The 27584-nt window shown below is 53.7% G+C and overlaps 1 protein-coding gene across 1 annotated transcript; it reads right to left on the minus strand.

Moving 5' to 3' along the window:
- Positions 1-604: 604 nt before the first annotated feature.
- On the minus strand, positions 605-18162 carry DIPK1C (divergent protein kinase domain 1C). Its single transcript, XM_046024373.1, has 4 exons — positions 17980-18162; positions 8814-9497; positions 4128-4292; positions 605-1427 (listed from the first exon to the last, which is right to left on the minus strand). The coding sequence occupies exons 1-4, from the start codon at positions 18160-18162 to the stop codon at positions 1209-1211; spliced, it is 1251 nt and encodes a 416-aa protein (XP_045880329.1). The 3' UTR covers positions 605-1208.
- Between the last annotated feature and the right edge of the window lie 9422 nt (positions 18163-27584).

Below are 27584 nucleotides of genomic sequence, written 5' to 3' on the forward strand. Positions count from 1 at the left end.
GGGTGGGTTCTGGAGAAATGCGTCCAAATGAACACAGGCACGCAATTCCCCTTTGTCCACCCAGGGAAGGGACTGGGCGAGGAAAAGAGAAATCGTTTGGAATTTGTCAGTCTGTGATTTTTTCCAACTTCACATCACTTTGTCTTCTCCGAGTTGTAAGCCATCAACAATTTCCTTCTCATCTCCTCGCATCTTTCTTGATTTACCTTTGGGGGACCAGCTGGTGACCTGTGGTGCACCTGCTACCCTCCCCCCCAGGTGTGGAATAGGACTGAGCTCCCTCCCGGCAGAGCTTGGCTGGCTCGCCTGGCTTCACCCGCCTGCCCGGGCAAGGACCGCGAGGAGCTTCCCGGGGCCTCCACTGTCTGCATTTCAGGGACAGGAAGGAGCTAGCCTCTGACTCCGCCCGAAGCCAACGCCTGACCTTCCTGACCTTCGCACTCGCGCTGCTTCAGCTTCTCTGGGGACAGAGGGCCGATGCGCTGAGGTGAGCATTAAAGCGCTCCCTAAAACACAATCCATAAAATCAATGCGTCTCTCAAAACGAAAACCGCTATCTGCTGTCCTTACCCACCCTCTCGTGACAAATGACTCTTCCTCAAGATGCAACTTTTGGTTTTTATTCTATGTAATTCCAGATTCCAAATTCCAGCTCGGCCGGTTGTCCCAGAAGGCACGCCAGGAAACCCCCGTCCCCTACCCCAGAGCCTCGCACACTCCCCTGCTTGCACTCACACGGCAAGCACACAGGGACAACTCACACTCGCGTGCACGCTCACGCACACTCGTGCGAGTGCACCTGCACCAACACCTACACTTGCTCGTGGGCACACACACGTGCACGTTTTGGAAGGCGGTGACGCGGGCAGGGAGGTGAGCTGGAGCTCCCAATGTCACGGCCGAGCACCAGCACCTTCCGCACAGTAACGGCCAGTCGGGTCCGCGCTGCCCCCTGAGGACAGGCTCCAAACGGAACGCTCTGTGCCCGCCTCCCTCGTGTCATCTTCAAAGGGGTGACGGTCCGAGGCAGGGTGGTAGCCCCACAAGATGGAACAAGGCCAGGCTGGGAGGAAGAGGCGCCCTCACGGCGGCCGGCGGGGAGTCCGCGGACGAGCAGGGGTGCACCTGCCCGGCCGGCGCCGGCCTAGAGGAAGGTTCCTCCTTCCAACAACCTGCTGGAGGGAACCCGCCCGAAGCTACCGCCGCCGCTACTCCTCTGCGTCCTGCAGTTCCCTCTGCGTGGCTCGGAGGAGGTGCCGAAGCTTCCAGAACACGTCGGAGGCTGCTCTCGGGGGGCTGCGTGCAGTGCTCCGGGGGTCCGCGCATTCCTGCACCGCCTCCCGCAGCTGCCGCTGCAGTGGGAAGGACAGGGCCGAGCTGCCGGGGCTCGAGGAGAACCAGTGGCGGAAGATCTTGTCACAGATGACCTGAGGGACGGCAGACGGGGCGGTCAGGGCAGGGCCGCGAGCCCCACGCCCCCCACCGTGCCTGCAGGGAGGCCTCTCCCCGCGGGGGCAGGGGGTGTCTGGTCCCAAAGCTGCCGTCCCTTCCAGCAGCAGGACAGGAGTCCCGCGTCCAGGCCTGAGCACACGGGGAGGGCGCGGGTCACCGAATACACCTCCCGAGAGAGCAGAAAGTGCTGATGACCCGCTGCTGCTTGAGGAGCGGCCCCTCAGCTGAGTCACCACGACCCTGAGGACTTGCTCGGCCGTAGGTGGGCAGCGCAACCGGCAATGCCCACCGGACAGGGCTGTCCCGAGGGCCCAGGGACATGTCGTCGGCAACCAGGATTGCACGTTGAGACGCGTGGAGAAAAGACTGTCCTGGAAGGGACTTTGAGCCCTTTTTTTTCAGGAGCAGAAGTGAAGAAGTCAGCCACCATCTCACAGCCGAGAGTTGTAACAGGACCCGAACTGCCCCTGAATCCGCAGATCTCCTGAAATCCTTCCCATCAACACGCGGCGGGTTCCCACGGCTTTCCCAGGTCCCCCATGCCGGGCGGCCCCTCCCAGGGGCGCATAATTAATGGGCTTTATTTTTCTGTGTCACACTGTCTTGGACTCACTGAACAGAGGCCTCTGTGTTGTAAAGCTACTTTTCACAGAAGACAAGCAACTAACTTCTGCTTCCCACTCCCTGCAAGCGCAAAGATTCTTTTTAAAAACAAATTACTGTACAATATATCATTGGTTTTGATTTAGTGTTCCATGATTTGTGGTAGGGCGACTAAAGTAATACAATTTTAAAAAAAAGGAAAAAATACATAAATAAATAATAAAAACAAATTACCTTAGTTCTGTTTTAATTGCTAATCCATACGCAAAAATGTTCAGTGTCCCCGAGGACAGACCATATGTAGGTCCTAGGTCCCCATGCTGCTCCCAGCTCTGGGAGCCGGTCCCTTCCTTGAATACCCTTCTAGACAGAGTACGCGCACAGAAGCCTAAGCACGCCTCTCCCTTCCCTTCCACTTTGCACAAAAGCTGTCTACTACACAATTCCTCAGCTTCTGTTCCCATTTAATCGAACCCCAGGGAGAGGCATGGAAATGTCAGTTCTTACGGGGATTTCCTGTTCGCTTTCATGGCTGCACCTCAAACGTGTGGGAAGATCATAAATTATTTAACTAGTTCCCTACTGGTGGAAATTGAGGCTGTTTACTAACTTTTGCTATTATGAACAATGCTGCAAGAAATATCTTCCTTGTATGTGATTTTCACTTTGCCTATGCGGATAAATTTCTAGAAATAGAATGCCTGGGCCTAGGGGTATGTGCATTTTTTCTTTTAGTAGATATTGCCCAATCAACCCCGTGCAAGTTGTACTGAGATACGCTCTCAGAGTGACGTATGATGAGAAAAGTTGTCTTCCCCATGGCCCAGCCAACACATGTGTTATCTTTCATTTTTGCCAACTGATGGGTGAAAATGGTTTAATTTGCATCGTTCCTAGCCGTCGGGTGAAAGCTATTTGTGTTTCCTTTCCAGTGAATGGTCAAGTTGATGTCCTTCGCTCACATTTGCATCAGATTGTTGGCCGCCTTCATATTAATTTGCAGACACTCTTTATATTGTAAGGACATCCCCTCTGGCTGGCGTTGGCTGGCTTTCTGGAGAGTGGACTCTAAGAGGGAAGTTTGCAGGCAGGGATTTATTGAGGTGTGTTCCTGGGAACCATGCCTCTATGGACTTGGGGGAGAAGGAAATCTTCCGGTGTTCCTTACTGAGCAGGACACTGGGCTTTGCGTAGGCCCCTGCTCCCACCGACCAGTCCCTGAACGCTGCCGCTGGCACGTGGAGTAGCCACAGCAAAGAAGGTCCACTGGGGAAGGAAATCCTGGGGACACTCTCTGAGCCCCGACCGCAGCTGGTACATGAGGACCCCCCCAGTCCTCTTCTCTCCTGATCTGTACCAGCAATTGCAAACGTTTTACCCATTTTCTCATTTAACTTTTAAATTTTGCTTGTATTTGGAGGGATTTTGTTTTGTTTTGTTTCCGCTATATGGATTTTTTCAAGAGAGCGAAATCTGTCGGGAGTTCTTCCTGCAACCTCTGAGCTGTGTTCCGTACTCAGAAAGGCCTTCCTTACTCTCGGATGGTATTTTAAATTCCCCCAGTTCTTCTCTGGTTCCTTTAGGATCCTAGTTTTTGTGAGTTGATAACTGAACCCTCTGGAATTCGGTTCAGTCAGGGGTGAACTAGGAGCTACCCAGCTGACCTATGTCATTCCTGCATAACCCAGCCACCTTCTGCTGGCCCGACAGATACCTGTCCTTATGTCGAGCTCGGAAATTTTAGAAAATTCTATTCCTTTGCTCTGTCAGTCGGGGCAGGGATTTTTTTTTTTTTTTTCTTTTTGAGTAAAGTTTTAAGTTTGAAAAGGACTACGTTAGGAGGACATGGGGAGCCCAGCAAAGGAGTCTGCTGGCCGCTTCATCCAGGAGACCCCGATGGGGTCATTTGGCTGACAACACTGCCTCCTGCCGTCCCTGTTCTCACTGGGCATATCGAGCCCAGGTAGCATGGAAGGGGTGACCTGGGCCATGTGAGCGGGGTGGCCCGCACAGAGGGCAGCGGCCGCCCCCGAGAACAACGTCCCCCAGCCCCCGCGGGGGCGGCCGCCTACCTGCAGGTTGCTGTTGACTCTTTCCGCTCCACACTTGTTGACGCGCAAATCACACTTGGAAAAACAGTCGAAGAAATTGCAGTCTTCGTCTCCCGTGCAGTTCTGCTCGAGAATTTCCCGCATTTTAGGTTCAAAAAAGGCCATGTCCACGTCGATGGCCACCACCTGCAACCAACACAGCACATGGCCGTCAGGGGACACCGAGGCTCAGCACCGCAGGGGCCGGGGCACCCCCGCTCCCCATTGGCAGTGCAGATGCCTTTGGGCTGTGGGAGGGCAGAACGCTGCCTGCTGGAAAGGGGAGCCCGGGCCGTGCTGGGGGCGCCAGCTTTTGTCACACAACCATCTGGCATTGACCATATTGCAAAGCTTTGGCTGCAAAAAAGGACATTTGCGGTCCTGGTGAAACCCTAGGATTTGGAACTATAACTGGAAGAATCGTTTTTCAACCTCAAACACTTTTTCAGCTTTAAAAGTAGGATCTCGGAGGGGTGCCTGGATGGGATGGCTCAGTCAGTTGAGGGTGTGATGCTTGGTCAGGCCGTGATCTCGGGGTCCTGGGATCCAGCCCCGGATCTGGCTCAGCACTCACTGCAGAGTCTGCTTGAGGACTCTCTCTCCCCTCCCCCGTGCTAGCTCTCTCTCTCTCTCTCAAATGAATAAATAAAACTTTAAAAAAAAATAGAATCTCCGAAATGTCTTAAAAATAAATTTATCTGGGGCACCTGGGTGGCTCAGTGGGTTAAGCCGCTGCCTTCGGCTCAGGTCATGATCTCGGGGTCCTGGGATCGAGCCCCGCATCAGGCTCTCTGCTCAGCAGGGAGCCTGCTTCCCTCTCTCTCTCTCTCTGCCTGCCTCTCTGTCTACTTGTGATCTCTGTCTGTCAAATAAATAAATAAAATCTTTAAAAAAAATTTAAAAAAATAAATTAATCCCCTCCCCATTGCTGCATCACTTTGGTCTCTGACCTTCAAGGTTCGGCATCATAAAAGCTGTGAGACCCAGAGAATTTATCTTCATGAGTGTCAACAATGAAGAAACCGCCCTCCTGGGGCAGATCCTTGCGTGTGAAGGCAACAGTGGGTGGGCAGGACCTGTGCCGTCTACTTGTGGCCTATCTGTGACCTGAATCGACCGGCTTCCCACTGACTGCAGGGATGGAAACTTGGCTGCAAATGGCAGCATCAACCTTCTCGCATTAGGGCTGATGCACACGGACCCGGGTCCAACAGCATCAAATACGAAATGCCAAAATGCCACTGTCAGCAGGAGCCCACGATCAACCCCCTGGAATTCCAGATTTCTCTTCTTGGCTTCAAAGCAAATAGGCTTCCACACCAGAAAAAGAAGAATGTCTACATTATGCAGATTCGCCTCCACCACCTGAATGTAAAAAACAAAACAACAACAAAAAGATCTCAAACTTGATAAAACCTGGATTCTGCCCAAATCAAGCAGTTCATAGCTTCTAGGTATTAAAAGACCTTTCAGAAGACTTGATGAATTTGATGGCGTCTGTGGTGTCTCACAAGCCTTCGCAGGCCATCCTCCGAGCACCTTCCTTCTGCCTTTGGTAGCATCTCAGCAAGGCCTCACTGGCTGGGGTCCATTTGCTCCGCAACTCAGCTGCGTTAGAAGCTACATTCCCCAGTTTGGGTTTTTGTGGTTCACTCAGGAGCGATGCCAGAGGCAGTAAACTTCCTTGGGGGATGGGTCAGTAAAACCAAAGAGGAAAATAATTTCTTTCAAATTATATGGAGGATAATGAACATGAAGAACAGGAAACTTTTCCCTACTTAAGAGCTTTGCCTAATGACTAATTCAGGCACAGCAAACAGAAATTACACTTTTAATCAATTTTCCCTATCTCGTTATTTAGCCAAAAGAAATAGCTAATTTCACTATTTACCGTAGCTAATACACTAAAAATATATTGAGCTGTGCCCATGAATCTATTGTCCTTATAATTTATTATCAGGACCACAGGGCCTCCCTCCTTTCTGTACTTTCTGGCAACCTCCCCAGCCTCCCCCGGGCCCGTACACACACTTTCCTCTCCTTGCGACTTCTCGCTCCCATTCCTGATTGTTCCCTTCTCGTCTCCCAGGGAGAGCCAGATTTATTTTTTAATTTTTAGCGTACAGTGCAGAATGGATTACAGCTATTGTAAGCATAACTCCACACACCTAAAATAAGAACAGCAGCCAAGACAACAGAAAGAACTGCCTACGGCTTCTTTGATCATATCAGGAGAATCCTAACGTTCTCCCTGCACGAAATGACATAACTCGCACCTTCATCAAACTCATCCCACCTCAAACTAGAAAGGGGTGATGAGAATTGTTTCATTCCCCGCTGAACAGTGTAACTCTCACGTAGGACACGTACAGGATTGAAAGGAGCACGTGCTAGCCATGTTTTGGGGGCACGAAGCGGTGGTGTTTCCCAGTTTTCCTTTGCAACCACAGATGAATTCTCAGGACCTGTAAGTGGGGCCCAGAGATAGGGAGTGACTGCAAGTCACCACGTCCCACCCCCAGAGTGCCGGACTCAGCCGGTCTTGGGGGCAGGTAGAAAATCTGCATTTCTAACAAGTTCTCCGTTGATGCTGACCCTGCCGGATTTCACTTAATGTTGTGAAATCATTGGGCAAGTTAACTTCTTGAAATTCGTTGTCTGCAAGGAGGTCAATAATGCCGGGGTTAGCCAAGGGGGACCCTCTGTCCTCCCTCCCCATCTGCCCCTGAGAAGAGGAGATGAGCTCAGGCAGAGGCAAGGGCCTCTTTTTTATTTTTTTTATTAGAGGTACAGTCCACAGTACAGTGGACCTCTAGAGTATGCCCCAGTACAGTCCACAGGGCCCAGTCTGGGGCTAGGTCAAAAAGTGCAGCCATTATTTCATTGAACAAATATGTCGTGCCTATCTGCACAAGATGCTGGAAGGCACAACTCTAGTGCAGTGCACAAGCCAGCAACATGCCATGTTTCCCTTTCCCCCAGCTCCTACAGCTTTTCCTGGGAACCCAGCCCAGACAGCTTCACAATTCCCTCAAATGTTACTGCCCCTGTGGATTTCCACTCACTGACACTCCGTAATACTCACGGGGTGAAGAAACCGGTGTCAGATGAGCATGGGTCCCGGAACTGCTAGAGCCAGTGGTGTGAACAGACACGCCACACCCCCTTTCCCAGGGCCTTGGGGTCCCCGGGTTCCCAGGACTTCTCTGAGAAAAAGAACAGTGGTCCTTCATGTTCTTTACATAAACTTACTGCCCATGAATTAGGGAAGCTTGGCCAGGATTTTACCTCCAAAAAATATGCTGGCAGAGTCCTGGGGTATCCCTCCCCTTCACAGCTTGGACCATGTTTAGAGGTCTCGTGGAGCTCGGGATACTGCACATGGAGCTGTATCCGCCTCCAGAGTGCAGACCCTCCAGGAACCTCCCAGAACCTTCTGGAACGTCTCAGGTCTTCCCCATCCACACTTGGAGCCACCCCCGGCTTATCAATCCCTCTGGGGCTGCCAGGGACCAGGAAGGCATTAGGACAAGGCAGTTTGGGCCAGTTGCCACAATTCTCTTTACGGTGACAAAGGCTTGACTGGGGAAGGAGGTGACCCAGGGGGCAAATTTATTTTTCTAGATTTCAGGCTGTTTTAAGAAGGCATTCCTATGCCACCTGCTGTGAAAGTCCTTGGCTGGAAATAAGAGAGCCCTCTTTTTTTATCCCTTTCGGTTTTTAACCGGGATGAAGAGCACCATTCTTCCGGGACCCCGCACCCTCAGCGGCCAGCCCTCTGCTGTGGCTGAAGTCAGCTTGGCCTCACTTGCCAGCATCGCAGTTATGAGCTACCTTGTCGCAGTTGGGAGGGGAGGACCAGGACACAGCCTGCTCCCACTGCCCACCGCGCACCCACATCTACTTCTTCTCGAGCAGTCCTGGCATTTGTCACAGCACAGGGGAAGGACACCTGTGTTTGGGCCCCCGGGTCACCCCAACAACAACGCAACACTCGGGTTTAGCCTAGGCAGGGTGAAGCGGGAGGGGGTTATCGTGCAATGAAACACGGAAGTCCCTCTGGCTGCTTTCCCAGCACGTTTAATTCCTTGCACACCTGCGTTGCCCAGAGTGGGAGACTGACTTCACCGACCCTCCGTAGAGCAGCCCGTCCGAGCCACACACTTCCACAGGGCAGGTCCTTCCCCATGCAGAAGGCACCAGAACTCCAGCTGTCCCTCTAGAAGTCTCACCAGGGGAAGGGAAACTAGAACCTGTCCAGGAGGAGTGTATCAGGAAAAGCCTGCCACAATCCTAGAGCATCGACCAGCAAAGACCCCAGAGGCCACCTTTCTCTGTCCTCCTCTGGAGCTCCGCATCCCCTGAAGACTGCTTTCTGCCTCAGCAAGAGCTGGCTTTCAAATTAGGTCCTTGGAGAAACCAGGAGAGCCATGAGGGAGGACGAAGCTGCTGTGGGTGCCTTCGTTATCATTCCCAGTCCCAGGAGGGGCCGGGCGCCTGTGTTCCCCAAAGTCTCTCGCTCACACCCCAAACGAGGTGCCCTGGCAGGTCTGGTTTGTCCAGGCCGCAAGCTTGCCTAAGGTTGCAGGGGCCCCCCCAGGTTTCAGAAACCTGCTCCTAGACGCTCCGGCCCCCGCACGATACCCACGCCCTCCCCGTGCCACTCACCGTGTAGTCGCTCCTGATGGCGAAGTTTTCGGGCTTGACGTCGCACAGGTGGAGGCGGTGAGAAAAGTCGCCCTCGAAATGGCTCACCATGTCCAGGAAGCTGAGCGCCATGTCACTGACGGCCTTGGCCTGGCCCCGGCTGCCCCGGGGCCCCCCCGCCACCCCATCGAGGGGGAAGAGGGCCCGGTGGCGGGGGCTGCCGGCTGCCAGGTACTCCACGGCGTAGAAGTGGCCGCAGGAGCCCAGCACGGGCAGGGCGTGCCGGCTCAGGTCCTGCAGCAGGCTGAAGAGGACGAACTCCTCCTGCTGCAGCAGTGACCACAGGCTGGCCAGCTGGCCCCGCCACCGCGGACCGCGCCCGCCCGGCCACAGGGTCCCCAGGCTGCCGCCGGGCAGTTCCAGGCCCAGGGCGTTCTTGACCTCGCCGGCCACCAGCAGCAGCAGCTCAGCCTCCGGGAAGTCCCGGGCGCCCTCGTCGGCGGCGTCCTCCAGCAGGCCGAGCGGCGGGAAGCTGGAGAAGGCCTCCTCCTTGGACTTGAGGATGACGGGCCGGCCGCGCCAGTCGGCCTGCAGAACCTTCTTGCCCCTCTCGTAGTACAGACAGCGCCGGTACAGCAGCTTCCCCGCCACGCACAGGTCCTCGCAGAGGTCTCCCACCAGCGCCCCGCCCTCGTAGTCCCGGCACTGGAAGGAAGGGGACAGCGGGTCACAAGGCAGGAGCGGCCGGGCTGACGCCAGGCAGGGGAAGGGAGAGGGGCACAAGGGGCTCTAATCAGCAGTCGAGAGAAACCTCATGGATGTGACCCACACGGGCTGTTTGGGTCAGTGGGTAATTCACTGAAACTTGGGACTCCTCACGGCTCAGTCGGTGAAGCGTCTGGCTCAGGTCATGATCCTGGGGTCCTGGAATCGAGTCCCGCATCAGGCTCCCTGCTCGGCAGGGGCCTGCTTCTCCCTCTGCCTCTCCTGTTCTCCCTGTTATGCTCTCTCTCTCTCTCTCTCTGACAAATAAATAAATAAAGTCTTTTTAAAAAATTAAGTGGAAGTGTTAAAAAAGCGTCTCATATTTATTACATTATCAACCAGACCCAGGCTTCAGAATCAGGACACTGGAGGTGAGACACTGGTCTCCCCACCGTGCCCCCCTCTGGCCACAAGATGCTGGGAAAAGCCTTCCACCAGCTGGTGACAGTTCCCTCAGCTGTCAGAGACAGGGCTGGCCAGGCCAGTAGTCATCAACACCGGCCACATGGGCAGGTCACCCTGGGGAGATTTGAACACCCCCCCCCCCCATCTAAGAATGGCTAAGTCAGATCTGGGCAGTCCCCTGTGAGCCTCACCTGGGGTCAGACCAGCCACAGTAACCACCCTTCCTGCAAGCACGTTCCCGCAGCCCGCTGTCTCTGACACCCAGGGGTGTGGCCTGCAAGGCAGCAGGTCTGGAAGGAAGGCAGGGGTTCGGAGGAGCACCCTGTGCAGGAAATAGAAGAGGCTGCGTGGTGGGTCGTGTCAGAAGGACTGGAGAGAGGCGTCCCTGGCGCGGAAGCTATTCTGGAGCCATTCTGGAAGCACAGGGAGCCTTTGGTCCCTGGGGACGGTGAGGAGGGGTCAGGAGACCTCAGGTGGCGTTTCTCCTAAACTTTAGCGGCTCTCAGAATGGGTTCCACACGAGGGATCAGCGGCCTCCCCCAGCGCACCACAACCATCCTAGGAAGACAGACCAGCCAGGCCCTGGCTGGTGGTCCTGCTGGGTGGCGGCCGAAGACGGAGGACAGTATACAGCCTCTGTTTTTGGTTTTAACCTTTCGGGAAAGCTAACCCCCTAGGCCCATCCTTACTAGGAGCTACCTGCATCTGTCCCCCGACAGGTGCGTCTTCCTTCCACGTGAGCAGATACTGGCCTCCCTTCCTAGAAGTTCTGCTGCCCAGGAGATGGGGCAGGGGGTCCCCCTCGCTCCCATCACGTGACAGACAAGGGCCACCACGTTGTTTCCCTCGCTGTCGCACGCACTACAAAGTGCCCTGAGTGACCAGCCGCAGCTAGAGAGCGGCACCGCGCAGACAGCAGGGATGGGGCCCAGAGTCACAGGCTGGGAGCGTGGCCTGGCCGGACCGGGACCTCCTGAGCAGACTACGCCCGCCCCGGCTCTGAGGCTTGGATTCCATCCCTGCGTCACCCATCTGCCTCCCTGGCTTGGTTTTTGGACCAGCCGAGTGGAAAAAGCGTGTGGAAACCAGTAATTTATTCAAGTGTGAGGCTTCCCGAGATGGTGCTCCAGAATGGGCCGCTGAAATGCTCCTCAGAGACTCTGGTCGCGCCACGCTGGTCAGCTTTGCTCTACGAGCCGCTCAAACTCAGGCAACGTGTGTCCACGGCCCGGATGGAGGAACGATCCCAAAGACCCCGAAGATCTGAAATCTACAGCTTTTTTGTGACCCGCGGGGCCTCACGTGGCACCAAGCCCCACTGGAGAGTCCTGAGGCGAGTTACTCAGCTCCCGTGAACTCCATACGTGTGCCGCGGAACTGTCCGTCCCTTGGATTACTGGTTCTGTTCCGTATGCAACATGTGTGGTCTATGATCCGTATCATTTTTCTAATGCCCAATAAAAGGGGACTTCAAAACCATGCCTGGCTCCAGAGTGTTAGCTAAAACACTGTGGACCTTTGTAAAGACTCTAGGTCAATTGTTCAAAGCACACATTACCAGAATGCTTATTAAAAAGAAATATTCCTGGTTCTTAAAACAAGTATCTGGATTTTCGGGACCATTTCAGGCAATAGCAGTCCACACCATCTGACCCGATCCTGGAGAACAGCAGTCCACACCATTTGCCCGGATCCTGGGACTTTCTGCTGAATGACGCTCCCGGGAGCCATCTCTCCTCTGTGGGCTTCCACCTTCGTGTATCACCTTGGGTGGTGGGTGTGTCGCACTGGCCAAGCACGAGGACGCAAGTGACGGAGACCTGTGCGCAGTCATGAACGGACCCTGGCGCTTGGGAGGGCCAAGCTGGGCTGCCGTTTTTGTCTTTGGAAAACACGTGCCCCTGATGGCTCTGTGTTAACAAACACCCAGACATCTGTGTTAAATACACGTAAGGCTGTGTTCGTCTTGCCGTTTAACGGAACACACGCTGGTAAAAATGCCATCCTCTGAATTCCACGGCTTAGAGTCAGGAAATGAGTGTTGAAAGTCTTAGGACCCTTTGAGTCACTCACTCTCTGCTTAGAATCGCCTCCTTATCGCCCCTCATAAGAGAAGGCCGCTGACTCGGGCTCCCCGAGACCTCTCTGGATATTCTCAGAGGGGAGGCGGGGATGAAAGGGTGAAGTGTTCTCGCTATCTGGTGTTTGCAGAGTTCCACATTTCTTTAGTAAACCTAAAAATAATTTTTTTAATTTTTAAATTATTTAAAAATTACCTTGAAAATTATTCAAATTATTAAAAATTAGAAGTAATTTTTAAAAAATAAATTTTTATAAATTTCCTTATAAAGCCCCCAAATTCCTCTAAGTATGGTACCCCAAATTATTTGATTAATTCCATAAACATCTCTGGAGCGTCGTCACATTTAGAATCGAATCCAAAGTGCTTCTGAATGAAGAACAGAACCGTCTGGTGAGAAGGTGAGTCCTGAGCTGGGACCTTCAGAATCCTGGAAGAACCCGGAGAGAAGGGAGGGGACGGACAGAGTCCACTGTACCGTGAGCGGCGAGTGCGGAGGGTGTCAGCTACGATGTCCCAGAGCCTTTACTTTCCTCCCGAGCCGTGGCCAGAACTGCCACCGGCCGGGAGAGACCCTGCGGGCCAAGGAGACAGTTCTACTCCTCTGGGACCGGGAATGGCCACGGGCAAGGCCTTGCTGCTTCTCAGCCACCCATGGCCACCTTCAAATCCAGAATGCCACTCCCCCGACTTCACCCAGCTGTGTGAGCTCAGCCCCTATCCAACTACAGGTGCCAGGCTCAGGAACGCACATCACAGAGGCAGCGGCCTTCCAAGCTCACGAGAGCAGAGTATGGTCTGTACAGGATCTGTAAACAGCCTGGCCTGCCTCTGGGGCAGACTGGGTTTGCCTCCAGGCTCTGCCCCATACAAGTCGGTGGCTTGTTTCCAGGTCTGTAGCATGGGATGCCCATGGTGTCACAGGAGACCTGTGAAGGTCAACCAAAGTCACAGGTGCAGAGGACCTGGTGGTCTCCGTGAATGCTACTTGTCTCCCACCTCTCCAGCCCTGGTCATGACAGGGGGTGGGAGGGAGACTTCCTCTGGGACAGATGTACCCGAACTCAATTCTGAAAGTCTAACTGCAGTGTGCTTAGCAGATAAGGAGAGAGAGGGCAGTTCATTGCAGGGAATAAGCCATGCGAAGAGCCAGAGTTACAAAGCAGCGCAGTGTGTTCAGAGAACGGGATATGCTTCAGGGGAGTGGAAAGTGAGTGCAAGCACCTGTGTGTGACCTATCAGGCTGTCCTATGAAAAAATGACGTGTCTCTGCCAGAGAAAAATGCTTCTACCCTGCAAGGGCCAGATCAACCTTCCCCGGGTGGGAGGGGGAGGCAGCCCGGTGTCCCCTGGGAATCCTCATCTCCAACCTCTGCCCCCACCTCCCAGTCCACCAGACTCACGTGCCCCATCCTCTCTCCCACTGGCTCCCCACCACAGTGTTTTCTACACAACTCTCCTGCATTGATGAAATCGAGTTCAAATCGAATTAAAATCTATACAATTTTGCCCCTGCATGTTCGGACGGTTGTTCCAATCAGGAGTTGCAAGACATTTTTAACAGTGGCATAATCATCGAATTGGGCATAGAGCCTATCCGTTTTGGAGGGGCACGTTATTTGGGGCTGTTTTCCTGAAGCTTGGGGTAGGAGTGGCCTCCCGCAGAGCTGACAGCTTCTGGGCTGCAATGTCAAGCCTCCGGAAGGCCAGGAAGCAGACCGAGGTGCCTCCAGCTACCATAGGGGAGGTCCTGGGTTTATGATGTAACTGTGGTGCCCGAGTCACCCCGCTCATCATAGGAGGTAGCAGACACCAAGGCAGGGTGTGCACTGTGTGGTTGTTCCAGAGCGGCTGCTCGTCATCCTTTCGGGCGATGTGCGTCAGCCCTGCGGGTCCCGCTCTCTTACAGAAACCGCAGAATTCACGCGACCCGGCTCCGCCGGCTCCCAGCACCACGGTGAATCTACACGTTCCTTTGGCACGTCTATGCCTCCTAAAGCCCGAGAAGAATTAACTTAGCCTTCAAACACCAGTGAACTTAAAGGACAAACTACAGGTCTACAAGCTAATTAAAAACTGCCGTCGTGAGAGCAACGGTGAAATCGTGCAAACACGTCCTACTGAGGTGACTGCGCTTGAACCCGTGGAAGTGGTTTGTCCGCGTGAAGTCGGAGTTCAAGGTCCCTTTCCTCGGAACACGACACACGACGGGCGCTGCCAGCATGAGGACAGGCACGTCTCTGCCCCTGAATGCGCATGCATACAAACCCCACAGGTATCGCATTTTTAAATAAACTGAAAAATACAAAAGCAAGTTAACGAAGTCTCCTTATCGTTGACGGCCCTTTCCGGCGACGAAGACTCAGTGGATCTGCGTCTGCAGGCCGCCTGCATTCCTATGCCCTCTCAGGAGCTCCCAGTCCCGTGAGGAACGTCCTAGCGGCTGGTGCTTAGAATCCCTCCAGCTCGTATCATGGCTCTCAGGCAAAAACAAAACCCGTCCACTCCAGTTGGAGAAATTGCTGCAGGGGTCTCAGAGGTCATGCCCGAGGGCTGGTTTTCTCCTGTGCGTTCGTTCTTGTTTTTAAGGAGCGCGAAGTCTCTGTCCCGTTAGCAAGAGAGCCCGAGCTAGAACTGTGCTCCCGGGTGGTTAGCTGGGTGCTGCCGCGTCTCAGGGCAGTCTGCCTGTCGCTGGGCAACCCTCTTGACCTCTGGATGGCTCAGAAGGTACACACTGCAAAGGCGGCCGGAGCACCGGGGGAACAGAGACGTTCCCCGCTGTAAAATCTTCCTGGATGCTGCAGTCCCACTGGGGCCACGGGTTTCTACCACAGCAAAGAAAGCTAAGCCTGTCCTATGAAAAGCGATCTGGACTGGAGGCAGCTAAATTAAATCACATCAAGACCTACAGAGCCAAAAGGGAGTTCACCCTTCTGAACAACGGAGCTCGTGGGAATATTCTGGGGATGCCTTGAAAAGGACACGCTATGGAAGGATGAAGAATACCCAGTAGGTTCTTGGGGTTTTCAGTATTGAGGGAGCCACCTGTTGTCACAGAGTCTCTGCTGTCCCACTGCTCAGGGTCCCAGAGAGGTCCCAGGGACGGTCCCACTCTCTGCACGACGCACTAAGTGCATGAATCGGGAAAAGTTACTCTAAGTCTCTGGGGCTCAGTTTTGCCATCTGGGAAGTGAGGCGAGTCCAAGCACAGCCCTTGCACAGGGGATGAAATGAACTAATACACAGAAAGCCGCTTAGCCCGGGGCCTGCCCAGGGCAAGCCCAGCGGGAACCCGCAGCAACACCTCTCCGCTGCTGTGTGCAGTGCTCTGCCCAGGGAACGGGAGCCAGGCGCGGTGACACTCCCCAGCCTGGGACGGCCCCAGACACAGCTCACGAGGAAAGGAGGCTCTAGAAACCTCACAGGGGAGCTGAAGAGGGCTTACAGATGTCTTGATTATGAGATGTGCTGAAAAACCACAGCAGAGGAGCACAGCAGTCTGACTCAAAAACTCCAAAGCTAGAGGACCCAGGGCTCAACTCCTTGGAACAATTCCAGTTGGCTCTTCCAACTCTCCCCTCTCCCAGCGCCAAGAAGTGCACTGAGCTCCCTGGGCAGGAGGGGGGCCTCCTGGGGGTGCCAGCAGGCCGACTCCCAGCTCCTGGAGCTCTGCACCTTCGGCTTCAGACTCGCCCGCCGGCCAGCCAGGGCACCTGCCACACTGCGGGCCTGGGACACCAGGGGAGTCCTGCCCTGGCTCCAGCGGGAAGGGAGAGGGCTCCCTCTGGCTCAGCGGCAGTGCACCCCTTCTGTGCTTGGTATTCAGACGGAAAGCTAATGAGGGTCTGGAGAGCAGTCAGAAAAATAACGGCCAGTTTTCTTGTTAAGGACAAAAGCCAGGCAGAATGAATTGAAAGTGCCTAGACGCCCGGAGACAGAGGGCCGATTCAGCGTGAGTCCTGGGCGGCCACAATGCCAGGCTCTGCAGGCAGCCAGGGCCCAGCAGAGTCTGGTGGCAGAGACGGCGGCGCAGTTCAAACCCCGTTCTAGTTCAGAGTGTCCTGGGGCCCAGGGAGCCAGGGTGCTGCGGGGCTGACACCCACAAATCCCGAACGGAGAAGGTAGACGGGGACAAGGCAAGGAGAGAAGGAGAGAGAGCCAAGCCCTGAGCATGGGTGAGAAAAAAATGGCCTCAAACAGCGTGCCCGGGTGACGTTCCCTGAAAAATCAGTTTGCTGGGACGACGTCAGATGAACTTCAGGAAGACAGGTAGAGGAAGTATTTCCGATTGTTCCTTGGGCAGGAGGTGGGACCGGGAGCCTTCAGAAGCAGAGCCTGTATCTCCAGCGTCATGTCACACTAAATCAACCCCAGCTGGCTGCCATTAAGGATATATCGGTAGAGCCTCTACCCAGAATTGATTTTAATTTATGAGCTGAAATGCTGGGGAAGTTATGATAAGCAATTACCTAAATTATAATGGGCCACATAATTTCCATTAGTTTTTTTCCCACTAACCAAAGATAAATAAGTGAAAACAGCATTTTCATTTTAATGTAAAAGATTATTGTATTATTTTTGTAAAGAGGTGTTCCGCTCTGGGATGGGGGAATTCTTTATGTTCATTTAAGTAGTCAATCAGTCCCCCAAAAACAGAGGCGAAAAAAAGCCTTGTGAAAGGAATTTTTATATAGTTTACTGAGAAATTGGATGAGTTGTTGCAAGTTAAAGAAAACTTGCTAGAAGGTCAGTGTAACAGTCCATTATGGTGGATAATGATGACTGACAGATACCATGGAGGGAATGGTGATGAGGGTTTCACCTGCACCATGAGCAATAAATGATCAGTCTCAGAGAATATGATTTCTTTGAGTTTGTATATTTCACTCACTTCTTTAGTTTTTCCAATCTCTTAGGCTATGAAGTTTTGAAAACTTACAGTCTCAACCCCCTCCCCACCCATATGTAAGCAATTGGACTGTAAACTTCCATGCGTTTCTGGAAGATTTCTTAGAAAATAGATCATCTTTCATGAGAAATGCTTAGATAGATGGTCACCGTTTTAGGAAGTGAACAATAGCTTAAAAAACCAAAGGGGCGGCCTTTGCCCGCTGTCTTCACCTTTTCAGCCTAGCTTCGGGGACCTCTCCCTTTATCCAAGTCTTCCTAACACCCATAATCTTCCGGACCAAACGGAGACACTGAGGAGCAGCCAACGTTTGGAAGGGACGGATAAGCATCTGGGGCCCGGGGCGCACCACAGCAGCCTGCCCAGCCAGCTGGGACAGCTCAGCCCCGCGCTTGTTGGGACACCGCTGTCTGGACCCCACGACGGGGGTCTGCCGGGGTCTGCTCGCCTGAGCGCAGGGCGCCCGGGTCTCACAAACCGCTCCCGGGAGAACCGCGGCTTTGGGGCGCAGGGAGACAGCGACCCTACCAGCCCTCTGCGTTGCGCTCGGCGAGATGCACCCAGGTTGGAATCCCACGTCAGCTGCCGAGCGAGAGAACCCGAGAAGCAGAGGCGTGGTCCCCGCTGGCCCCGAGCCTCGCCACCGGCCCGCGCCCTCGCCAGCGCCTGGAGCCCGACCGCAGCACACGGGACGCGGGCACCGAGGGGCTGTCGGGAGACCCGAGCGGATCTGCAAACTTTCCGAGCGCGGGCTCAGGGGCGGCAGGAGAGTAGTTGGGCAGGAGCGCTATCTTGGGACAAAGGACCAATTTGGGCGAATGGGGAGAGACACATCCGCGCGCCCGCAGACTCTCGGGCAGAGACGGGTCGTACGCACCGGGCCTTCCACGCACCGTGTCCGGACACCCCCCGCCCACCCCCGAGGACCACGACCGCGCCCGACTGCCCCGCTCCCGGGTCCCGAAGAGGGTGTCCCGCCCCAGGCCCCCGGGGAGCGCGGCGCCGGATAGCGCGGCCGCGGGACCTACCAGCGCGGCCAGGATGCGCCGGCTCTTCTCATCGGTGCAGCGCTCGGGGAGGACGCCCGGGTGCGCGCGGAGCAGCAGTGCGGCCGCCAGCACCCAGCCCGCGGTCCACGCCGCGCAGGCCAGCAGCGCGCCCCGCCCGCGCCGCCCGCGCCGCCCGCACCGCCCGGCCCGGCTCCGCGCCATGACCCGCCGCCCGCGCCCCGCGCTCCCGGGGCGGCTCTGCGGCTCGGCCGGGCCCGGCGGGGGAGGGGGCGCGGGGGAGAGGCCGCGCGAGGGGAGGGGGAGGCCCGGCCGCCCGGCTGCCCGCGCCCTGCCGGTCCTGGGGTGGGGAGGGGTGTCCGCGGGCCACAGCCTGCGCGCCCGCTGGGGCGCGGGGGAAGGGGTGTCCGCTCGCCGCTCCGGGGGTCCGCGCGCTGCTCGCCCGCCTCCGCCCGCCGCACCCCGACACCTTTCCACTTCTTTTTTTTTTTTTTTTTTTTGCACCTTTTCCCCAAGAAGACCAGTTCCCCCTCTTAAACAGAATCCGCAGAACCCGCGTAGATTCAAACTCCCCCGGTTCCGACTCCTGGTTCCTCTGCCTCTGCTGACACATTTTAATGCAGACGAGATCTACCCCCCCCTGGGGCCGCGCGGTGCCGCACACTCTTCACAGAGCAGCCCCCACCGCCGCCCCGGGCCAAGCCCTGGCTGCTCTCCTCCGCAGCGGCACCCCCCGCGCTCCGCATTTACCCCTCTGCCGGAGTCCTCCCTCTCTCCCCTGCAAGTTGGGTTTCCTCCGGGCTCTTCCCGGGGGTGAGACACCCGAGCGGGCCTAGAGCCGAGGGCTGGGACGGTCCGGACATCTTAGCGATCCCGGCCCTGCTTTCCCAGGCAGCGTCCCACATCCCACCGCTGTGGTCCAGGTGACAGAAAACGCTGGGGCGTCCCTTCCAGGGATGGAGAGTGCCACACTCTTTAAACGTTTCCACTTACGCCTGGCTAGGAGAAAGCAAGTGTTCACTAAATGTGTCTAAATTGTATTTCTGTATATTTGTAACATCGTCTGGGAAGCATGCTTCCTGTTCCAGTCCCAGTCCTTATGTAAAACCGGCGGGCGCCTCCACCAACAGAGCCCTCTGCGTTCTTGCCAGCCCTCTCCACCCCACCCGGAGCTGCTCCTCCATTGCCTGAAAGCCTTTCTCCCCCAAGGAGAGAGTCCGGGGTGGGTGGTGTCCTAGGAGGTGAACTGTCACAGTGGCAGGCCTCTGAAAGCTGCCCCCCACCCCCAGAGGTGGCTCACGCATTCATTTTAAAAAACTTGTTCCAAGCCTATTCCATGCCAGCCCAAAGCCCATGGCCCTCCTGCCTGCTCTCTGTCTGAATTTCCATTCCTGAGTGCAGGAATCACAGGAACCACTCCGGCCTGATCAAGCACTCTGTGGTTATCCTCGGCAAACTGGCTTCTTACCCTTGCCTTTTCTGCAGCTCCCGCTTTAACCTTCATGGCTGGGTGGGAGAAGCCTCTAGGAATCGGGAAACATCAAATTAACAAACACTGAAGAAGCCTGCGGGGACAGGGCCAGTATTCCCTGACAGAGCAGACACTCGGACCGGGGTCCCTCTGTCCATGGCAGTGACGCTGCTGCGGCGCCTCCTGAGTGACCAGTTCTCCCACTTCCCAGGGCACCCCCAGCAGAAGCACTACGGGGAGCATTTCGGTAAGCTGGCCCTGTCAGAACTTGGTTGTCTCATTTCAAAATAGTTGTGGAGCCCAGAAAGCATCCACGGGTTTTGCTTGAAAGTCTTGATGGTGTCAAGTTGATCCCTACTCCCATGATTTTGGGGGTCTGGGGCAGGAATAGGAAGAAGAATGAGGTAAAGACACATCAACACTTACCCTGCACAACCTAGGAATAAAACTCACAGACCTTGAAGTCAGAGTTAACATTAGGATCTGCAAGTCAGCTTTTACTTTTCTAAGTTTAAAAAAAAATGCCAGTAATACTTCTTTTGGCATTTTATAAAGAAAAAAACAAGAGAACAAAATTATAAGCCCCCAATAAAGAGATCCTTTAAATATTCAGCATTGGTTGGATGCAGATGTCACAGTGCTCTCTAGACCAAAATAAAATCCCCAGAGGGCAGAACCTTGCAGGCTGCCGTCCTGCTGCGTGGTTTGCGCACTGCACAAAGCCAAGTGAAGAGGTGGATGGGGCTGAGGCCCACCAGAGCTCCGCTCGCCAAACCCTTTTACCCAGGGGGCCCCATGGAGGGGTGCCTTTTTGAATTCCCTGCCCCAAGGGGGCATTTTTGGGTATTCACATGAAGGTGACTTACAGACCAGCTATAACCTTGATACTAAAAATCGTCCCCTGGAGTTGCAAACAAACAAACAAACAAATGTGTAATTGCACGAGCAACAGAACATGAAGCTTTGGCTTCACGAACAAAGAAAAACAAGTTAGGGCTCATCTCCCAGAGACCTGCCGGCTGCACGTTGGTGGCTTCAGCAGGGCTCTGCGATGGTGCTGCATGATTCAGAATGACTGGCAGCCTTTGTGGGCCAGGAGGAAGGGAATGGGCAGAGCTGGGGAGTGACTTGGCCTGCTTCACATCAGGTTGATTTCAATAGGCTTTGACTCCCTAAAAAAAAAAAAAAAAAAAAAAAAAAAATTGTATGAGACCCAAGAACTACTTCCTCCTACTCCCTTACCCAAACTTTGGAAACGAGTCATAATATTAGAAGTGGCTGCGCCCAGGGATCCCTTCAGCCAAGCTGCATTCATGCAGAAATTCACAAGGGAGCTTTCCTCTGTCATGAAGGAGATGAAAATTTTGCTCTGCACCTACCCCCACCAAAGCAAAAGTCCTCAAGCAGAGGGGAGGCCCCCGTGTTCTAGAGTCCAGGACCCATGCCCCAGGTCCCGGCGTCAGGCACACAGAGCTGAGGAAATACACTATGTGATCAGGGTTTGCTTGTTTTAATTAAGCTCTTAGACTAGACTGGGCCATTCAGTTATTTCTTCTGTTAGACTACAGGCCACTTGAGGGGAAGCAGGGTCTTATTTTATGTGGTAATCGCAGCCCCTCATCGGGTACCTGATACAAAGGGTTATCTGCTGAAGAAGTGAGTGAAAGGTCAGAAAATGTTGAGCCCCCTTTGGAATTTTTCTTGAGAAAGAGCTTTTAACACATAAATATTTCTTTCTGATTTCCCCGAGGCTAAATTGAGCATACAGGGCTAGGAATATGTTTGAACATATCTTCTGGGTTCTGAACTCGTCTACTGGCAGTTGAATTTGTCACTGAGAAAAGAGCATGAACGTTTCACTCATAGGCCGTGACGGGGAAGAGAAAGGTAAAATGCTGTGTTTCCTGACTTTGATTATACAAGAGAAATAGGTTTCCTAGCATAGGATTCTGCTTCTTTTGCACATACATTGAGCTTGTAAAAATATTTTTCTTTCTCAAAGGGCTTGGATAATGACAAATATGCCTGTTTTTAATACACTACTTGACATATTCACATGCATTAGCTTGTACGATGCTCCAAGCAGCCTGGCAGGTGAATGGAGTGAAGATCACTATCTAATACTTCACAGGAAAGGGCATGAGCTCTTTCACAGTCTCTGTTAGTGCTGGTGGCACGTTAGAGGCTTCTAGACTTCTAATTCCTGTTTCGATATCGGAAGAGCCACTCTACAAGTGAGAGTGTAAAATTTCCCTGTGTATCATCATTACTTGTTGACATGTCATGCCTCCGGCCAGAAAGTTTCAAACGTTTTGTCACCTTCAACAGTCATTAGCAAAAGTTATCCCTGGGGGCGCCTGGGTGGCTCAGCGGGTTAAAGCCTCTGCCTTCAGCTCAGGTCATGATCCCAGGGTCCTGGGATCGAGCCCCGCATCGGGCTCTCTGCTTGGCGGGGAGCCTGCTTCCCCCCCCCCCCTCTCTCTCTCTCTCTCTGCCTGCCTCTCTGCCTGCTTGTGGTCTCTATCTGTCAAATAAATGAATCTTTAAAAAAGAAAAAAAAAAAAGTTATCCCTGGAACAAGATTTCCTACGATCTGTTTCCCATCCCAGCAGTGGCTGCCATGTTGGCCCGATGGCGAACTACAGAAAAGACGACGCCACCTTGCAGAAGGTGGCGTGTTCCCGTCCCTTGTGAACCTGTTGTGGGATGAGGGAGGGTCAGCCTGGGAAAAGAGCGGATAGTCGAACTTCCCACCCCACTCAAGGAGGATCTCTTCCAACACGTTGGCACTTCCGACAGCTTAACTACACCATCATTTGGACTTGACCGTATCCGTGTTCTTATCCTGCTCTTGTCTGAAGTGCTTGGCCCTACTTCACAAGTGTGAGCTGGGTTTGGGGAGGAAGGAGAAGCAATCCCGTGTCTGGGCCAGCCTGGGGCGGGGATCAGGGTTTAAGTCTCTCTGGGAGTCCTCTGCAGCCAGAGGTCAGCGTCCCAGGACGTGGGGGATGGAAGTTAGGGCGGTAAAAAGGAAGGCATGGCTTCGTGTGCAGTCTTATCTCGCGTCCTCAGATCATCTGGTTTATGAAGCTCAGCACCCGTTTACCCTGACTTGAGAGAATCCAACATTCTGGAAGGAGCTGGGCAAAGCAGAGGCTTCAGGATGTCCCTTACAACACACGTGAGAACAGCAACCAGTTGGACGTAACCCACTGTGTATAGTAGGGATTGTTTACGTACACCTCCATCTCCCCGAAGTGGACGATGTGTGCCGCCATCGGAAACCGGGATGTGAAGTCGGTTTGATCGGAGAGCGGTCACAGGAGAATTTATCATTTTCCCTCCCTTGTCATCACTCGCTCCACATTTCCTCAGGGAATCACACCCTCTCCCACTCAGTCCCTGGGCTTGATCTCCACTGACAGTGGGGAGAGGGGGAGTGGGCTTGAGACAGAGCCTGCTGATGAGGGCAGCACCTTCCCCAGCCAGCCGACGGGAGCCCCAACGGGCCACTGAGAGCCAAGGGGATGCAGTCCTTGTTGGAACTGGTGGGAGAGAGGGGGATCCTTTCCCCAGAGATGCAGGCACCAGGGACCATGGCAGAAAGAATCTGTGGGAGAAGAAGGCCAGCGTCCAGGAAGGATGGTGGAGGGCTGCCTTTGAGCACCTGCCTTTCATTTTCCCAGTCCATAAATTTCCCAGTCCATAAAATCCACAGGGTGGGTTGGTTTTCTGTCATTTACAATGGAAAGAGCCTGAACCAGTACAGACACTCAAAATACATCTAAGCGAAGAAGCAAGTTTCAGAACATTACGTCCCGTCTGAGGCTTTCTTTTTTTAAATGCATATCATATATTTTTGCATGTCCACCAAAACTCATGGAAAGAGACATCAAATCATTTACAGTGTTATCTCCAGATGGAGGAAGGACAGGGGATTGCATTTTATTTTTTACATCAAATTTCTAACTTGATTTTAGACAACACACATTATTTGAAGAGGCAGTAAAAAAGCATTGTTATTTAAAGAGACGAATTACTGGAGGAGAGGCAAGCCCCAGAGCTCTGGTGTCCGTAGCTTCTGGTCTCATCAGCAGCTATGGCGCTAGACATCTGAGAGGTGCAGCCCTGGGCTACCCTGAGCCACTCTCTGAGTGCTAGTTCTTCTTCTGGGCTCTTGCAGCCTTGCCTATGTTTCTGTGATAACACTTAACGTGGTAGGAGCACTTTCATTCATCCTTCGGGGGAACAATTATGCTACAACACAAAATTCTCTGCAGGGCGATGTGCTGCGTCTCCGCCCTTCCCTGTGCCCCTCAGACCACCCAGGCCCCCCGAGGGACCCCCTGCCAGAAGACGGGTCTGCAGTTCTTGGTGCCAAACCTATGCTGATTCTAGGAGCACCTGCTAGGTGTTGCACTCCAAGTGTACCAAGGGACCCTGTAAGGACTTGATTGGGCACCACGGCGATGGAGGGGCAGCTGGCCAAGCCATGGGATTATATCACATTTTCTCTCTTTCATTTTTGTCATCTTCCAGGGGCCAGAGAAAATCTCTCGTCATCTGCCCAGAAACTCGGGACGATGGCTCCTGTCCGTGGGAAGAGGGCACACACTCTCCTCCATTCTCAGAACAGGCAGCTCCTAGACCAGACCTCCTGCACCTCACGTGCTCTCTGATCACTGGGTTCCAGTCCGCACCATTCGTTTTTACAGATCTATGGAAGCATAACTGACGTGCCATAAAATTTCCCGAGTTTTAGGTAGATAATTCAATGACTTCTAGCAAATTTACAGTCATGCAAGCATCACCACAGCGAGTCTGGAACATGTCTATCACCCAGGAAAGAACTCTCTTGCCCATAGAACTCTCTATGTTCGCTGCCTGTTCCCATCCCCAGCCCCAGGTGACCACAAATCTCCACAAATCTGCCTCCACTGATGTGTATCTTTCCAAACATTTCATATAAATAGAACTGCATCACCCGGGTCTTTCCCACCTCGCTTCTTTTCACGTAATTCAGTGTTTCTGAGGCTCATCTATGTTGTGAACGTATCGGTACTTCATTCCCTTTGTATTCGTGGACCGTTTCCCGTTCTGCAGGTCTTCATCAGTCGACGGACATCTGCGTTGTTTCTGCTTTTTGGCTACTGTGAACGACGCGGTTGTGAACATTTATGTGTATGTCCTCTTGCGGACCTGTGTTTTCATTTGAACGCCTAGGCATGGCTTCGGTGGGTCTTATGGTAAACTTATGCTTAGCTTAAGAAACTACCAAATTGTTGTTTAGAACAGGCGCCTCGTTTTATATTCCCATCAGCGATGCGCAAGGGTTCCGGTCTCTCCCCGTCCTGGCCAACGGTCCCTGCACTGGTGCAGCCGTCTCCGTGGGTGTAACGGGGCACTTCACTGTGACTTTAAAGTGCATTCCCTTAATCGAGACTCTTCATTTTCCTTTTCAAGGACCAGAAGGGGCCTACAGTGGTGGTGACTGTGACTTCACTGTCCCGCAAGTAGTCCTCTGATGATAGAATCACATTTTGGAACCGGAGTCCAGGTCCTCTTCTGGGAGGCACTGCCTGGCTTGCGGTTGTGGAAAGAGCCCACCTGGGAAGGGAAACCAGAGCTTGTCCTGGGTTTGTCAGTGGCTGCGAAGAGAAAGTGGAGCACCGCCTCTTTGCAGGTGCCGCACAAATTCAGCTCTGGGGGACGCAGGCGCGCAGCGTGTACTTTGGTCTTAGAACACCAGCGATGTTGGTCAAGGTCAGTGAACTGAAAACGGACAGACACTCAGCATTATTCCCTGTGCTGTCTTGAGTGTAGCATATCCGTGAGTGTAGCTCTTGAGTGAGCATAACCACTCACTGCTGTCTTCTGCCGACGCCTTTGTTGTCTGCTAAGGTTGGCCGGAAACCTCCGCATGAGATGAGTCACTGTGCTCCTCGCAGGGCTCGCCTTGGTTCACAAGCCTCTGGGGTTCCCCAATGACCTACAGTTGCGCCACATTGTTTGGGACAAACTTCAGGAAATTTTTTTGGCCTCTCCTCTCACGTTTTCACTTTGACTCAGGACACAGCTGCTTGGTTAGGCTCTCCCCCCGTGGAAGGGATGGGAAGGGAGTCACCACGTGGAGCCGGTCCTTCCTGACCCTGCCCCACACCCTTGCCCCAGTGACACCCGACACAGCGCTGTCCTCAAGAGAGCACGTGTGAGAGATCCCTGTCGAGCCCACCGCATTCATGTGGAAGCACCTTCCGGGGAAGAAATGTCTCACGCTATTTGGCAGGGAGATGCTCACACGAGGGTCCTTAGCAAAGGGGGACGTTCCAGAATTTGTTATTTCCCTGCGCAGCTCTGCAGAGAGCCGTGCTCCGCCACGAAGCCAGCCTGGAGAGTCCGCAGCTCTGAGTGCAGCCCAAGTACGTGGGTGTCTGTCACCCCAGATGAAAGGAGAAGGCTCTCGGAGCTCCTGATGGGTCCAAGCTGTTAAAGTCAGAGAAGCCGAAATGCCGTGGCTGTGGCTGCTTTGCTAAAGAAGTGTCCTGAACATACTGGTAATCGTGGAGTTGGGCTCTGCTGCCAAGGGTCACTTCATGTCAGCAGAGGAAAAGCCCGGGTGTCACATCACCCCCATGAATCCTGGCTCTCCAGGCACTGCTGACGCCTAGCAGGGGCTTTCGCATTATTGCATAGACAGGGTGGTGCCTTCTGAGCCCCGCTCCCCAGAGGGCATGGGACAGCCTCTGTGCGCCTCCAGTAACTTCCACCTTCTCTCTTCCGGATGCTCTTCTGGGCGCCTCAAAGCCGATGATGTCACAGCCCATCCCGAAACCTCCTAGGCCAGGAACCCAAGGTGACTTGTAGTCCTGCCCCTCTCTCACACCCAACACTGGATTTTTTTTTTTTAAACCAGACTGTTTTGTAGAACAGCTTTAGGTGCCCAGCAAGGGTTTCCTGCCCCTGCACAATCTCACTCTTTGCCCCTGCGCCGAGCAGCACGTTGGTTACAGTGGACGGACCTCCGTGGGGCACTTCAGACACCCAAAGCCCGTGTCTACATGAGGGCTCACTCTCAGTGCTGTGTGTTCCACAGGTCTGGACGAATGGACAGATGATGACAGGTATCCACCGCTACGGTCTCAAACAGGGTATTTACACTGTCCTAAAAGTCCTGCATGCGACATTTCTTCATCCCTTCCTCTCCCCAGCCTTGGCAGCCCCTGATCATTTCACTGTCAACTCGTGTTGTCTTTTCCAGAATGCCATAGAGCGGGAATCATACTGTTTGTAGCCTTTTCTTAGTGATTTCTTTCCTTATGCCGCGTTTAAAATTCCACCATGTCTATCCATGGCTTGGTTGCTCTTTTTTTTTTTTCTTAACACTGATTAATATTCCATTGTCTTGGGGCGCCTCGGTGGCTCAGTGGGTTAAAGCCTCTGCCTTAGGCTCAGGTTATGATCCCAGGGTCCTGGGATCAAGCCCCACATCGGGCTCTCTGCTCAGCAGGGAGCCTGCTTCCCTTCCTCACTCTGCCTGCCTCTCTGCCTACTTGTGATCTCGGTCTTACAAATAAAATCTTAAAAAAAAAATTCCATTGTCTGGACGGACCCCAGTTTCTTTATCCATTTGCCTATGGGTCCTCCTCCCCGTCCCCACCCTGCCACTGGCTACACACCTTTCCATGGCACCTGTGTGGGTGCATGTGTAATTTACAAATCTGGGTCTTCCACAAATGTAGGGATTTCTTGAGGGAAAAGCAGTGCTGTGTGTCCTGCATTCCTCGGCTGCCAGACCACGGCCCCGAGCAGGGCCTCAGCTGTCAGAGGGGAGAGCTTCCCAGCAGCTCCTCTCGATGACCCCAACCTTGAGATTCAGAATCAGGTGAATTTTTATAAACTTGTGGAAGACAAGCTCCCAAAGATGCTAAAGGGAAATGAAGCAGTTTCAGAAGTTGGCTAAAGAATTACAGCATTTTTTCTACACTGTTCCTGTGGGTACTTTTTGCACAAACACAACACAGAAACAAGAAACTTTCTTATTGTTTAAGATCTCCTCTTCATATCCCACTACCAGCTACAATTTTTACAGAACTAAAAAGAGCTTCTGAAGGGCCAGTAAAGGGATCCATGAGATGCCTCCTTAAACCTGCAGGCA

The sequence above is a fragment of the Meles meles genome, chromosome 12, assembly GCF_922984935.1.
Source record: "Meles meles chromosome 12, mMelMel3.1 paternal haplotype, whole genome shotgun sequence".
NCBI classification, from domain to species: domain Eukaryota; kingdom Metazoa; phylum Chordata; class Mammalia; order Carnivora; family Mustelidae; genus Meles; species Meles meles.